Source organism: Giraffa tippelskirchi, chromosome 1 (genome assembly GCF_054371585.1).
Source record: "Giraffa tippelskirchi isolate mGirTip1 chromosome 1, T2T-mGirTip1v1.2.pri, whole genome shotgun sequence".
Lineage (NCBI taxonomy): Eukaryota > Metazoa > Chordata > Mammalia > Artiodactyla > Giraffidae > Giraffa > Giraffa tippelskirchi.
In genome coordinates, this window is record NC_137275.1 from 28457757 (window position 1) to 28469049 (window position 11293).

The 11293-nt window shown below is 37.6% G+C and overlaps 1 protein-coding gene across 1 annotated transcript; it reads right to left on the reverse strand.

The window, feature by feature from the left end:
* Positions 1-1786: 1786 nt before the first annotated feature.
* NPFFR2 (neuropeptide FF receptor 2) lies at positions 1787-11089 on the reverse strand. Its single transcript, XM_081587110.1, has 3 exons — positions 10764-11089; positions 7700-7799; positions 1787-4036 (listed from the first exon to the last, which is right to left on the reverse strand). The coding sequence occupies exons 1-3, from the start codon at positions 11086-11088 to the stop codon at positions 3202-3204; spliced, it is 1260 nt and encodes a 419-aa protein (XP_081443236.1). The 5' UTR covers position 11089; the 3' UTR covers positions 1787-3201.
* Between the last annotated feature and the right edge of the window lie 204 nt (positions 11090-11293).

Consider the following 11293-nt stretch of genomic DNA (forward strand, 5'->3'; position numbering starts at 1 on the left):
TGACAATGTGTATTAAAACATTATCAAATGTACCTGCATTTGGCCATGCAGTTGCATTTTTATATGTCTATTCTAAGATAATTATAAATATGCCCAGTATTACACAAGGTACACATAACTGCATCATTTTATAGATTTAGGAAATAACTTATATTTTCAGCCTCAGAGAGGAAATTTAGTAAACTAAGGAATGGATAGTTGAAGAGTATTAAACAGCATGGACATATGTTCTTGATATAGTAAATGAATAAGAAGTTATAAAGTACATGTCCCAGAATCATAACTTTATTAAAGAAAACATGTAACTTTGCCCCCAAATGACAGCAAGAATGGTTACCACTAGGTAACCAGATAAATCATTTTACTTAACATGTTCTTCTACATTATCCAATGTTTCTATTATATTCTGAATTTTTCTCATTATCTAAAAATAAAATATAATAATCATAAGTAAATTAGGATGCAAATTATAACTGGAAAATGTTTGCAATTACTTAATTAATTTGTTCAATAAATATTTATTATTCATCCATTATGTGCCAAACACTCACCCAGGCAATGGAAACACAGTGATACACAAGACAGAATTCTTGCCCTTATAGAGTGTACCTTCTGGTAGAGAATATGGATAATAAACAAGTAAATAAAAGAATTCTGAAAATAATTACAGATAATGAGAATTACTCTGAAGGAATAAACAGGGCTCAGGGGAGATTTAGTTTGAGCCCAAAATAACGAGAGAACCAATGGTAGCCAATGGGAAGAATGTTTCTGGCAGGAAGGAAACAGGTGCAATCTAGAAGCATTAAAGAACTTGGTAAAGACAGAGGAACATACAGACAGGCAGGGCACTTCCCTGGTGGCTTAGCCAATAAAGAATCTGCCTGCAATTCAGGAGAACTGGGTTTGATCCCTGGGTTGGGAAGATCTCCTGGAGAAGGGAATGGCTACCCACTCCAGTATTCTTGCCTGGAGAATTCCATGGACAGAGTCGTCTGGTGGGCTACAGTGCATGAAGTCACAAAGAGTTGGACACAACTGAGTGACTAATGCAACAATGCAAGCCCCGGTAGTGTGAATGATGAGTGTAGGGTATGAGACAAGATTAAGTAAGAGGTGGACACGGGGCAGAAAAACTAAAGGTGTGTAAGTCCTGATAAGGAGTTTGTTGGTTTTTTTTTTTTCCCCCTAATTTGAAAAGAAATGATTAATGGCTTTTAAGCAGAGAAAAGACACCATTTTTATGCTTTTTTAAAAAAGACCAATTCTGCCTGTTATTGATGGTTGATACAAAAAGTTCATTGTGGTGGTTTACTCGCTAAGTCGTGTCCAACTCTTGAAAACTCATGGACTGTAACCCACCAGGCTCCTCTGTCCATGGGATTCTCTAGCCAAGAATATTGGAGTGAGTTGCCATTTCCTTCTCCAGGGTATCTTGCCGACCCAAGGATCAAACCCAGGTCTCCTGCATTGCAGGCAGATTCTTTACCAACTGAGCTACAAGGGAAGCCCCCAAAAGTGCACAGTAATAAATAAAAGACAACAACAAAACTACAATGAGAAAATGCCCAATGAATGGGAAGAGAAATAAATACAAATTAGTAAGAAACTTGTAACAATATTCAGCTACGCTAGTAATCAAAACCACAAGTTTAAATGATTTTTCACCATTAAAGTACCACAACTGTAGAAATTTAATATGTATTAATGATATTGTAAGGTAGACAATGGCAAAATAATCACTCCTGAATAATCACTCTTGGCAAAGACATACAGGATGCTGATCTACGTAGTGTTTTCACTGTTTTATTTTTCCCTCGAAGAGGAATTACATATGCAATTTTTGCACCATTCTGTTTTTCATGAAAACTCTACTAGTAACAGGTGTTGTTTTGATAATAACTGCTTTTATATTTCATAATGTAATTTTTATTATTTTATAATTGGAAAAGTGGTTATTGAGGAAGTCCCAAATAAGTTTTTCATAACACATAGATGACATTATATATAAGAAATAATGAAATTCAAAAAAGGTTTTGGAAATATGTAACACATACAGATTTAAATATCACATAGCATAAACCCAACTGAAACAATTATTTTCTCAAAGGCCTATAGTATTGAAAAGCTTTTACCTTGAACCACATTATAGCCCGAGAAAACATGATAGGTCCAAGCCCAGAGATTTATTTTTATTTGCAAAACTATTTGTTATTTTATAATTCCCAATTTTCTAGGGACTATCTCACCCCAGAATAAAAGCCAACATTTATGACTATTGTCACTACATAATCCTAACCAGGCAGAATCCAGAGGTTCACCATCCTCTTAGTAACAGTATTAATTTGCTAATCCAGTAGGACTTCCAGATTTAAATGTTCTGCCCAGTAGGAAATCTGGAATAATTGGTTCAAACTTTCTGGGAGTCTTACGATGACAGTTGAACATCTCTGATCAAGCCCTTCAAAAGAGAGTTGCTTTCCTCTGACAACTGCTGCTTTATTACAAGATTGACTTTTTTATGTCAAGGATTCTATTAGAAAGGAGGTCAACTTGGGATCCTGAATCATCTCTACAAGAAACGTGGGTTCAGCTAGGGCTTAAATTCATTTATAAAAGTATTAAAACCCAACAATAACTCATTTGGAGCAATAGTTACCAACTTTGTACTTTTTAAAAGGAAAAAAGTCAACCTTTAAATACAAAAAAATACAGTGTCCCTTTATTTGCTATTGCAGTTCTTATTTCTAAGAAAGCTGAGTACATTTTAAAAGCACACACAGATAAATAGTTCTGTAGTCTAAAATTTCCAATTCAAAAGCAAAAGGAGAATTTGCAAAACGTGCTCTCATGCAAAGAACTGCCCATTTATCACCATTTGATGAAAATGTGTGTGTATGTGTGTTGCATATATATACACATAAAACACTTGCTTGACTCATACATAAATAGCAAAGTTGGAAAAGACCAGGCTTTGAAAACTGATCCTAGAAAATAGATTTATCCAGGCCAATTTGTGTATGAGTTTCTGTATATATTTTAAATACAATAAGATTGATTATGAACAGGAGGTTCATTTTGTTTACTTTTTTCCAGAGAGGGTTTCTAACATTAATAGAAAGAACTGAAGTACGAAGCCATAGAAATCAACATTCCAATACATATCATACAGCAGAGTTAAAATCATCACACCAGCTCTTTTTACATCTCATTGCTACTGGTAAGTTCTCTTAATTCTTCCATCATTAATTCCTGTAAGGGCTTTTCAGCACTTATCCTACAAAGCACAATTTCCTCGTGTGGGTTTTTAACTGTCGATTCCTGAGCTGACAGATGAGATGTGTTGATGACTACAGTGTTTTTAGCTCTCAGAGTGTAGGCTTCCTTGGACTTTGCTCTTTTTTGGCAGAACTGGAGGTGAAAAGCATCTTGGAAACCACGACGAAAGTTTTCATTGAAGAAACCATAAATGATGGGGTTAACGCTGCTGTTGCAGAAGGCCAGCCAGTGTGCAAAAGGGTAGATGTAGATATTGATGACCTGCAGTTCATTTGGAGACAGATCAACATAATCTGAGAGCATCATCAGGGTCCACAGGGGCAACCAGGAGAGAATGAAAAGCAGGGCCACAGTCAGGAGCATCTTAATGACCTTCTGCTTCTTCTTGGATACCACGTGCCACTGCTCCTGGTTCTGTTTTCCTGTGTGGGGCACTTTCCTCTTGAACAGTGAAATTCCAATCCATCCATACATGATGACAATGAGGGACAGGGGAGCCAGGTAGATATTGGCAAACAGCACTGTGGTATAGATCCTCCTCATTTCCTGACTTGGCCAGTCTTCCCGGCACCAGTAGACTGGGCTGGTTTTATCCTGGGAGTTGAATCTCACTCGGTAATTTTTTTCTTCGTGTACGTGTAACATTATTGCAGATGGGGACATAATGGCAATGGCCAGGACCCAGATAATCATAATGATGACAAACGCGGTCTTGATAGTGAGCTTTGGTTTAAAAGGGTAGATGACACACCGGAACCTGTAATTAAAGGCAAATATCAGTGAAGGACTGCCTCGTAACTTCTGGCTGAGTCATTAATTAAATTTAAGTAATTACCGTCTTCCATCCATGTTCTCCCTAAAACATAGAAAGTTGGAATTAGGAGAGAGGCATTTTCTGTAATTAATACATGGGATTAATTCCAACTCAAATTATGAATAAGTGGAGTATATCAGACACTTTTAATAGTAAAAGTACTCAGGCTTCCCTGGTGGTCCAGTGATTAGGAATCCATCTTGCAGCGCAAGGGACACTGGTTCGATCCCTGGTCCAGGAGGATCCCACATGCCGCAGAGTGGCTGAGTTGGTGCATCACAACTACTGAGCCAGCGCTCTAGAGCCTGTGAACCACTACAGAACCCATGTGCCGCAGCTACTAACACCTGTGCACCCAGATCCTGTGCTCCTCAACAAGAGAAGCTGCTGCAACGAGAAGCCTGTGCACCGCAACGAAGAATAGCCCCACTCGCTGCAATTAGAGAAAAGCCCATGCACAGCAATGAAGACCCAGCACAGCCAAAAAGTAAATTAAATAAATAAATACAACAAATCTTTAGAAAAAAAGTGTAGATGTATGTATATGTATTTACAACTGATTCACTTTGCTGTATAGCAGAAATTAACACAACATTGTAAATCAACTGCTCCAATAAAATTTGTTTTAAATTATAGAAATAAGTTTTATTTTTCACCTTCTGAAGTAAAAAAGCTGTTAACAAGACTTAGTTGATACCTGGTTACCTCATACAGGATTTTTTTTTCCCTTAAAAATGCACTTTCATTGCACTCTTTAGAAAACAGGCCAGAAGAAACTGGCGTTTAACAAGTTCTGTTAACAACATTCTACCACATTCATGTTTTTCATGATGTTGGAAACACTGAGTTACATGTCAATTTAACCTATCTCTCAGAAGAAGAAATAAGACAATTGAAATAACTAGTTCTCTAATCTTTAGTTCTGTTTCCACAAATAAAACCTAATACTTTTCACAATGAAAGTGAAAAGAAAGTGAAGTTGCTCAGTTGTGTTCGACTCTTTGCAACCCCATGGACTATAGCCTACCAGGCTCCTCCATCCATGGGATTTTCCAGGCAAGAATACTGGAGTGGGTTGCCATTTCCTTCTCCTTCCGATAAAATTTTTAAAGATATAATAAAAATGTTATTGTTAACCAGCCCATATTGAGCATTTAATATTCTGTTCTAGGGTCCTTTCCATTGGCTTGCATGGATTGTATCTTTAAGCCCTTTATGGGGAAAAGGCTTAGAAAAGGTAAAAATTCTTGCCTATAATCACACATGATTGTTGCACATGTGGTTTGGCTCCAGCTCATATTCTTATACTCTCCTTCATGCCCTTCTGTGGTGGTCCCCTCACACATGATCTGTGTGCTTGGACATGCAATTTACTTTGGCCAGTTAGTTGAACATTAGCAAGCATGGTATAAGTGGAGGCATGAGTGATTTCAGCCATAAGACATAGAGCAGGAGAACCACACAGAGGCACCCAGCCAATCTACAGAGTCGTGGGAAGTACTAAAACACTACTGTTTTGAGCCACCAAGTGTTTTGGTGGTTTTTTCAGAGCTGTAAGAGTCTGAGAGTTTCCAATTATGAGTTCTGTTTATACACCTTCCTGGTGTTCTATATCAACATTAATATGAAGAGTAACCCTGGTTCATTTTACTGCTATTAATCTTTGTCATTGTGATTCTTAATGTTATTATTGATATTCATTATGTTCATTATAAGATAACCATGTGCTCAGTCATTCAGTCATGTCTGATTCTTCGTGACTCCATGAACTGTAGCCTGCCAGGCTCCTCTTTCCATGGAATTTTCGAGGCAAGAATACTGAAGTGAATGGCCATTTCCTTCTCCGGTATAAGATAACCATATAATTATGCAACTGCATAACATATTTTTCAAAGTATTATCATCTGTTGAATTTTCTTGGATTTTTGTGATGATTCTATAAACCTAACATGTTACAAAACTGATTGTTTTCCAGATCTGCAGATAAGGAAATAGAGTTTTTAAATGGCTTAGAAGCAACCCAAACTAATTTATCTAATATCTTTATATAATGACTAGTTAGCTTGAGCTTTGACTGCTCTGTTGTCTTTCTTTACAACTCCTTCAAAGCATATGGAAGATCTTGTTGTTTTTGTTGTTGCTCAGTCGCTAAGTCGTGTCCAGCTCTTTGCGACCCCATGGACTGAACCACACCAGCCTCCTGTGTCCTCCACTACCTCCCAGAGTTTGCTCAAATTCATCTCCATTGAGTCGGTGAAGCTCTCCAACCATCTCATCCTCTGTCATCCCCTTCTCCTGCCTTCAATCTTTCCCAGCATCAGAGTGTTTTCCAATGAGTCGGTTCTTCACATCAGGTGGCCAAAGTATTAAAGTTTAAGCTTCAGCATCAGTCCTTCCAATGAATATTCACAGTTGATTTCCTTCAGGATTGACTGGTTTGATCTCTTTGCAGTCCAAGGAACTCTCAAGAGTCTTCTCAAGCAGCACAGTTCGAAAGCATCAATTCTTCGGCTCTCAGCCTTCTTCATGCTCCAACTCTCTAGAGGACTACTGGAAAAACCGTAGCTTGGACTATATGGATTTTGTCCACAAAGTGATGTCTTTGTTTTTTAATACACTCTATAGGTTTGTCATGAGGCTTCCCTCATAGCTTCCAAGAAGCAAGCATCTTTTCATCTCGTGGCTGTGGTCACCATTCACAGTGATTTTGGAATCCAAGAAAATAAAATCTGCCACTGTTTCTGCTTTGTCCTCATCTACTTGCCATGAAGTGATAGGTCTTCTGTCTTAACCTCCAAGTTTTCATCTAGTCTTATAATCAGTGAATTCTCCCATTTACTCACCCTTAAATTATGGATAACTTCATAGGTGCTGTTCTAGGTATTTTTGCTCCTTTTGTAAACCAATTATGGAAACTTCAAGTATTATTTTTTCATTTATTCATTCATCAAATAACATATAATACCTTGTTATAGCAAGCCAAACTAAGACATGAATCATCTCTAATTATTTAATTTTAAAATATTAAAACTTTACTAGTTTTATTTTATTACTGAACTCTTAGTGTGTGTGTGTATGTGTGTGTGTGTGTGTGTGTGTGTGTGTGTGTGTGTGTGTGTATGGTTTCTCAGGTGGTGCAGTGGTAAAGAATGCTCCTGCCAATGTAGGAGACATGGGTTTGATCCCTGACTCAGGAAGATCCCCTGGAGAAGGAAATGGCAACCCATTCCAGTATTCTTGCCTAGAAAATTCCATGGACAGAGGAACCGGGCAGGCCACAGTCCATGTGATTGCAAAGACTTGGAAATGACTGAGCGAGCATGCACATGCATGCTCTCTCTCTCTATATATATATATATATATAAAGGGATACATATTGTGGATACCATTTATGTATATATAATACATAAATATATACACACACACATATATATACTATGCATATATATATTATATATATAATATAATATATATAAAGGGATATATTTTGAATACAATTTTAAGCAGATATGCCCAAATGTAATAGATTACACATTTTTCACTGGTCAGGTAGAATAGTTGCAGACATGCTCAATTTTCTGGATTCAGAGTTTGGGGTTGACCTACCTATCCACTGCTATTGCAACTAAAGTAAAGACGGAAGCCGCAACCGATATTCCCTGCACCAAGCCACTGATCTTGCACATTGTACTTCCAAAAGGCCATCCTGAAAGGGAAATGGAACAGTTAGTCTTCGGAGAGATCATACATGTATATTTTAATTTCACTGAAATTTCGAAGAGAAAGACATGAAATTAGATGCATGTAACTGTTTCCTAAAAGATCCAGGGAACAATCAATGTATCCCATTATTTTCATTAATATATTCAGAGCTTTGTTTTTCAGTATATTAATAATGTCAAAGCTTATACAGTAGTTTCAATATTCTATATGCTCTAATAAATATTTTGCATATATTAACATTTCTAATCCCCACAACAGGCTTTTGGAAGCTTTATTATTCACCTCATTTACATCTTTTTGATGTGTTTTTATGTATTTGAAGGTATTGGCAAGACACTTAACTCTCCTGGAAGAAAATCTGAGAAAATCTGAAAATACATTATTGATTGCTATACTCAAAACATTAAACAAATCAAAATATGACGCTCTTATTAAATCCAGGAAAATAAAAAACATTTTATAAGAGAAAAGGTTGCTATTATAGTACTCTACATGGTTCAGCAGGGGTAAGATACATATAATAATAGGAATGCATACCCTAAATATTGATTTAACAAAAAACAATGATATACTCATATTGAGAGAATGAGGGAGGTAAAAAATGAATGTATATTTGTGGCTCTGTATAAATGCGTCTGTTGGCATTTATACAGAATTTCAACCAGTCATGTTGTTTTTCCAATTTCACATTCAGACAGTTTCTGTGGATTTATATTCTTTTGCCCTAGTGCTGTCAGTTCAGTGGAGTTTGGTGAGGGAAACTACCTCTTGGGGTAGAAGAGGATAATGAGAACTAAACTGAATCTTCTGCAGTTGGATAATATATTAGAATAAAAACATGTTATTCAGAAATATGATAGTAATTACCAAAAATAAAGGCAAAAATGCTGAATGTGGCTGCCTCTTAGGAATAGGAACCAGGGGTAGGGAAGGGTATTGTATATGAAAAATACTTATCTAGTAATTTAATTATAGATATTTATGGGGGACAAATTGATATCATTTAAGTTTATTGAGACAACAATTTTAATCAACTCTTTTTGTCTAGCACATCTTAGAAATGTACATCATTAATAAATTTTGCTTTTAAATGACAAGCATTATGGAAGCACAGAATTTATGTAGTATATTAAGATAGAATAGCCACTCTAAACTTTCCCTGACTTCCACTTCAGAGAAAGGAAAGAAACAGAAATAAATTCTTAAGAGAGATCTCCTATTTTTCAGTAAACCTATGTTGAATGCCATAATGGAAAAGCACTTTGATATGACTTTTGTTATTGCTGTTTAGTCACCCAGTTGTATCTGACTAAACAGCAGTAACAACAAACCACACCATATTCTTTCCCTTTTATGGCATTCAACATCAGTTTACTTTCTGGGCAAGATTATTGGAGTGGGTTGCCATTTTCTCCTTCAGGGAATCTTTCCGACCCAGGGATTGAATCCACATCTCTGCATCTCCTGCATTGCAGGCAAATTCTTTACTCCTGAGCCACCACAGTAGCCCCATGATATGGCTTGTTTGATCTAAATACTTTTTATATTTTCTTATACAGATTTGGAATATGAATATCTTGAGTGCTATTCATTAGTTAATACAACAAATATTTATTAATCAGGTACTATGTACCAAAACTCTACCAGGAGATGTAGATACACCATTCCTATACTTCTGTGGTGTATAATGTGATGTTTTGTGCTTGGTCGCTCAGTTGGTTCCAACTTTGTGCGACCCCATGGACTGCAGCCCTCCAGGCTCTTCTGTCCATGGGGATTTTCCAGACAAGCAAACTAGAGTGGGTTGCCATGTCCTCCTCCAGGGGAATCTTCCCAACCCAGGGATCAATTACATGTGGATTCTTTACCAGCTGAGCCACCAGGGGAGGCCGTAATGTTGTGTTGCTGCTGCTGCTGCTGCCAAGTCGCTTCAGTCGTGTCCGACTCTGTGCGACCCCATAGGCGGCACCCCACCAGGCTCCGCCGTCCCTGGGATTCTCCAGGCAAGAACACTGGAGTAGGTTGCCATTTCCTTCTCCAATGCATGAAAATGAAAAGTGAAAGTGAAGCCGCTCAGTCGTGTCCAACTCTTCGCGACCCTATGGACTGCAGCCTACCAGGCTCCTCCGTCCATGGGATTCTCCAGGCAAGAGTACTGGAGTGGGGTGCCATTGCCTTCTCCAATGTTGTGTTAAGAAATGGTAATACAGACTCAGAAGTTCTCTAGGGTAGCACCTGAACCATTGTTTACGTTGCACGTGTAAATTACTGCTCCATGAATGAAACTACAACTTTGTAACATATCGTTGGTCCTGCTGCTTGCCTTCCATCAAAAACTGTTGGAAATCTCCAACCACCAGAGAAGCGCAGCTAACCACAAGAGGGTCTAAATATCTATTTACATTAGATTGAAGACATCGTATTAATGGAAACCACACTTAGCAGTTCTTTGAGCTTTACAATCCATAGTAGTCTCAATAACATTCCTACCATACTATACGTGCTCAGAACTGCCAAGGAAATTGTCTTCAGTAAGAAGTGTCATCATTCATGGATGACCTTCAATGAACTCTATTAAAAATAACAGCCTCCACACCTAATCTCTGTCACTTGCTTTACTTTTCCCCATAATTCTTTTTATTCTTTGTTTATATAGCTTTTTGTTTGTTGTTTTTTATCCTCCTTTATAATGTAGGCCTCATGAGGACAGCTACTTGGAGAAGTTCTTGGAACTCTGTAAATGTTTGAAATGAATGGATGACCATACCATGGCTGCAGGGACATGGGACAAATATTTTTTTCATATTATCTTTGAGCTGTACACAAATCAACATAAGTGAAGTCACTCAGTCGTGTCCAACTGTTTGTGACCCCATAGACTGTAGCCCACCAGGCTCCGCCATCCACGGGATTTTCCAGGCAAGAATACTGGGGTGGATCAACATACCTGCTATAATATTGTCCAGCAGTGTGATAGGCATACAGAATATACCAACTAGTAGGTCACTTATGGCCAGGTTCAAGATGAAGAGATTAGTGACTGTGTGCATATGTTTGTTCCTCATTACAATGAAGCAAACCACTGTATTTCCCACCATGCATAGGAAGAAGATCAAAAAGTAGGAAATAATGAAAATCGCTGCCACTTGAGGCTGGTGAAGATAGTAGTTCACATAGGTGATATTGATATCTGAGTAGAGATCATGTGTTGTGTCATTACTCCAAATGTAATGCCAGTTTTCTGTAGAGTTCAAATCCCATTCCTCACTCATGATGGACCTGAACAAAGAAGAGGCAGAAAAGAAAAACATGATTAAAAAATCAAGAGAATATAAGCTTAAGAGAGCTTTGGAGAGATGCTTTTAAAATTCCATGCAATTTTGATGGACTTTTCTATAAGGATCCATGGGCTTCTCTGATGGCTCAGCGGTAAAGAATTCACCTACCAATACAGAAGATGCAGGAGATGTGGGTTTG

Excerpts from the sequence above, each read along its gene's own strand:
- NPFFR2 (XM_081587110.1), bottom strand. The coding sequence starts at position 11,088 with ATGAGTGAGGAATGGGATTTGAACTCTACAGAAAACTGGCATTACATT. Across the intron at positions 7,800-10,763 it reads GCTGGACAATATTATAGCAG|GATGGCCTTTTGGAAGTACA; the intron begins GTATGTTGATCC and ends TTTCCCTTTCAG. Across the intron at positions 4,037-7,699 it reads GTTGCAATAGCAGTGGATAG|GTTCCGGTGTGTCATCTACC; the intron begins GTAGGTCAACCC and ends CTTTAATTACAG.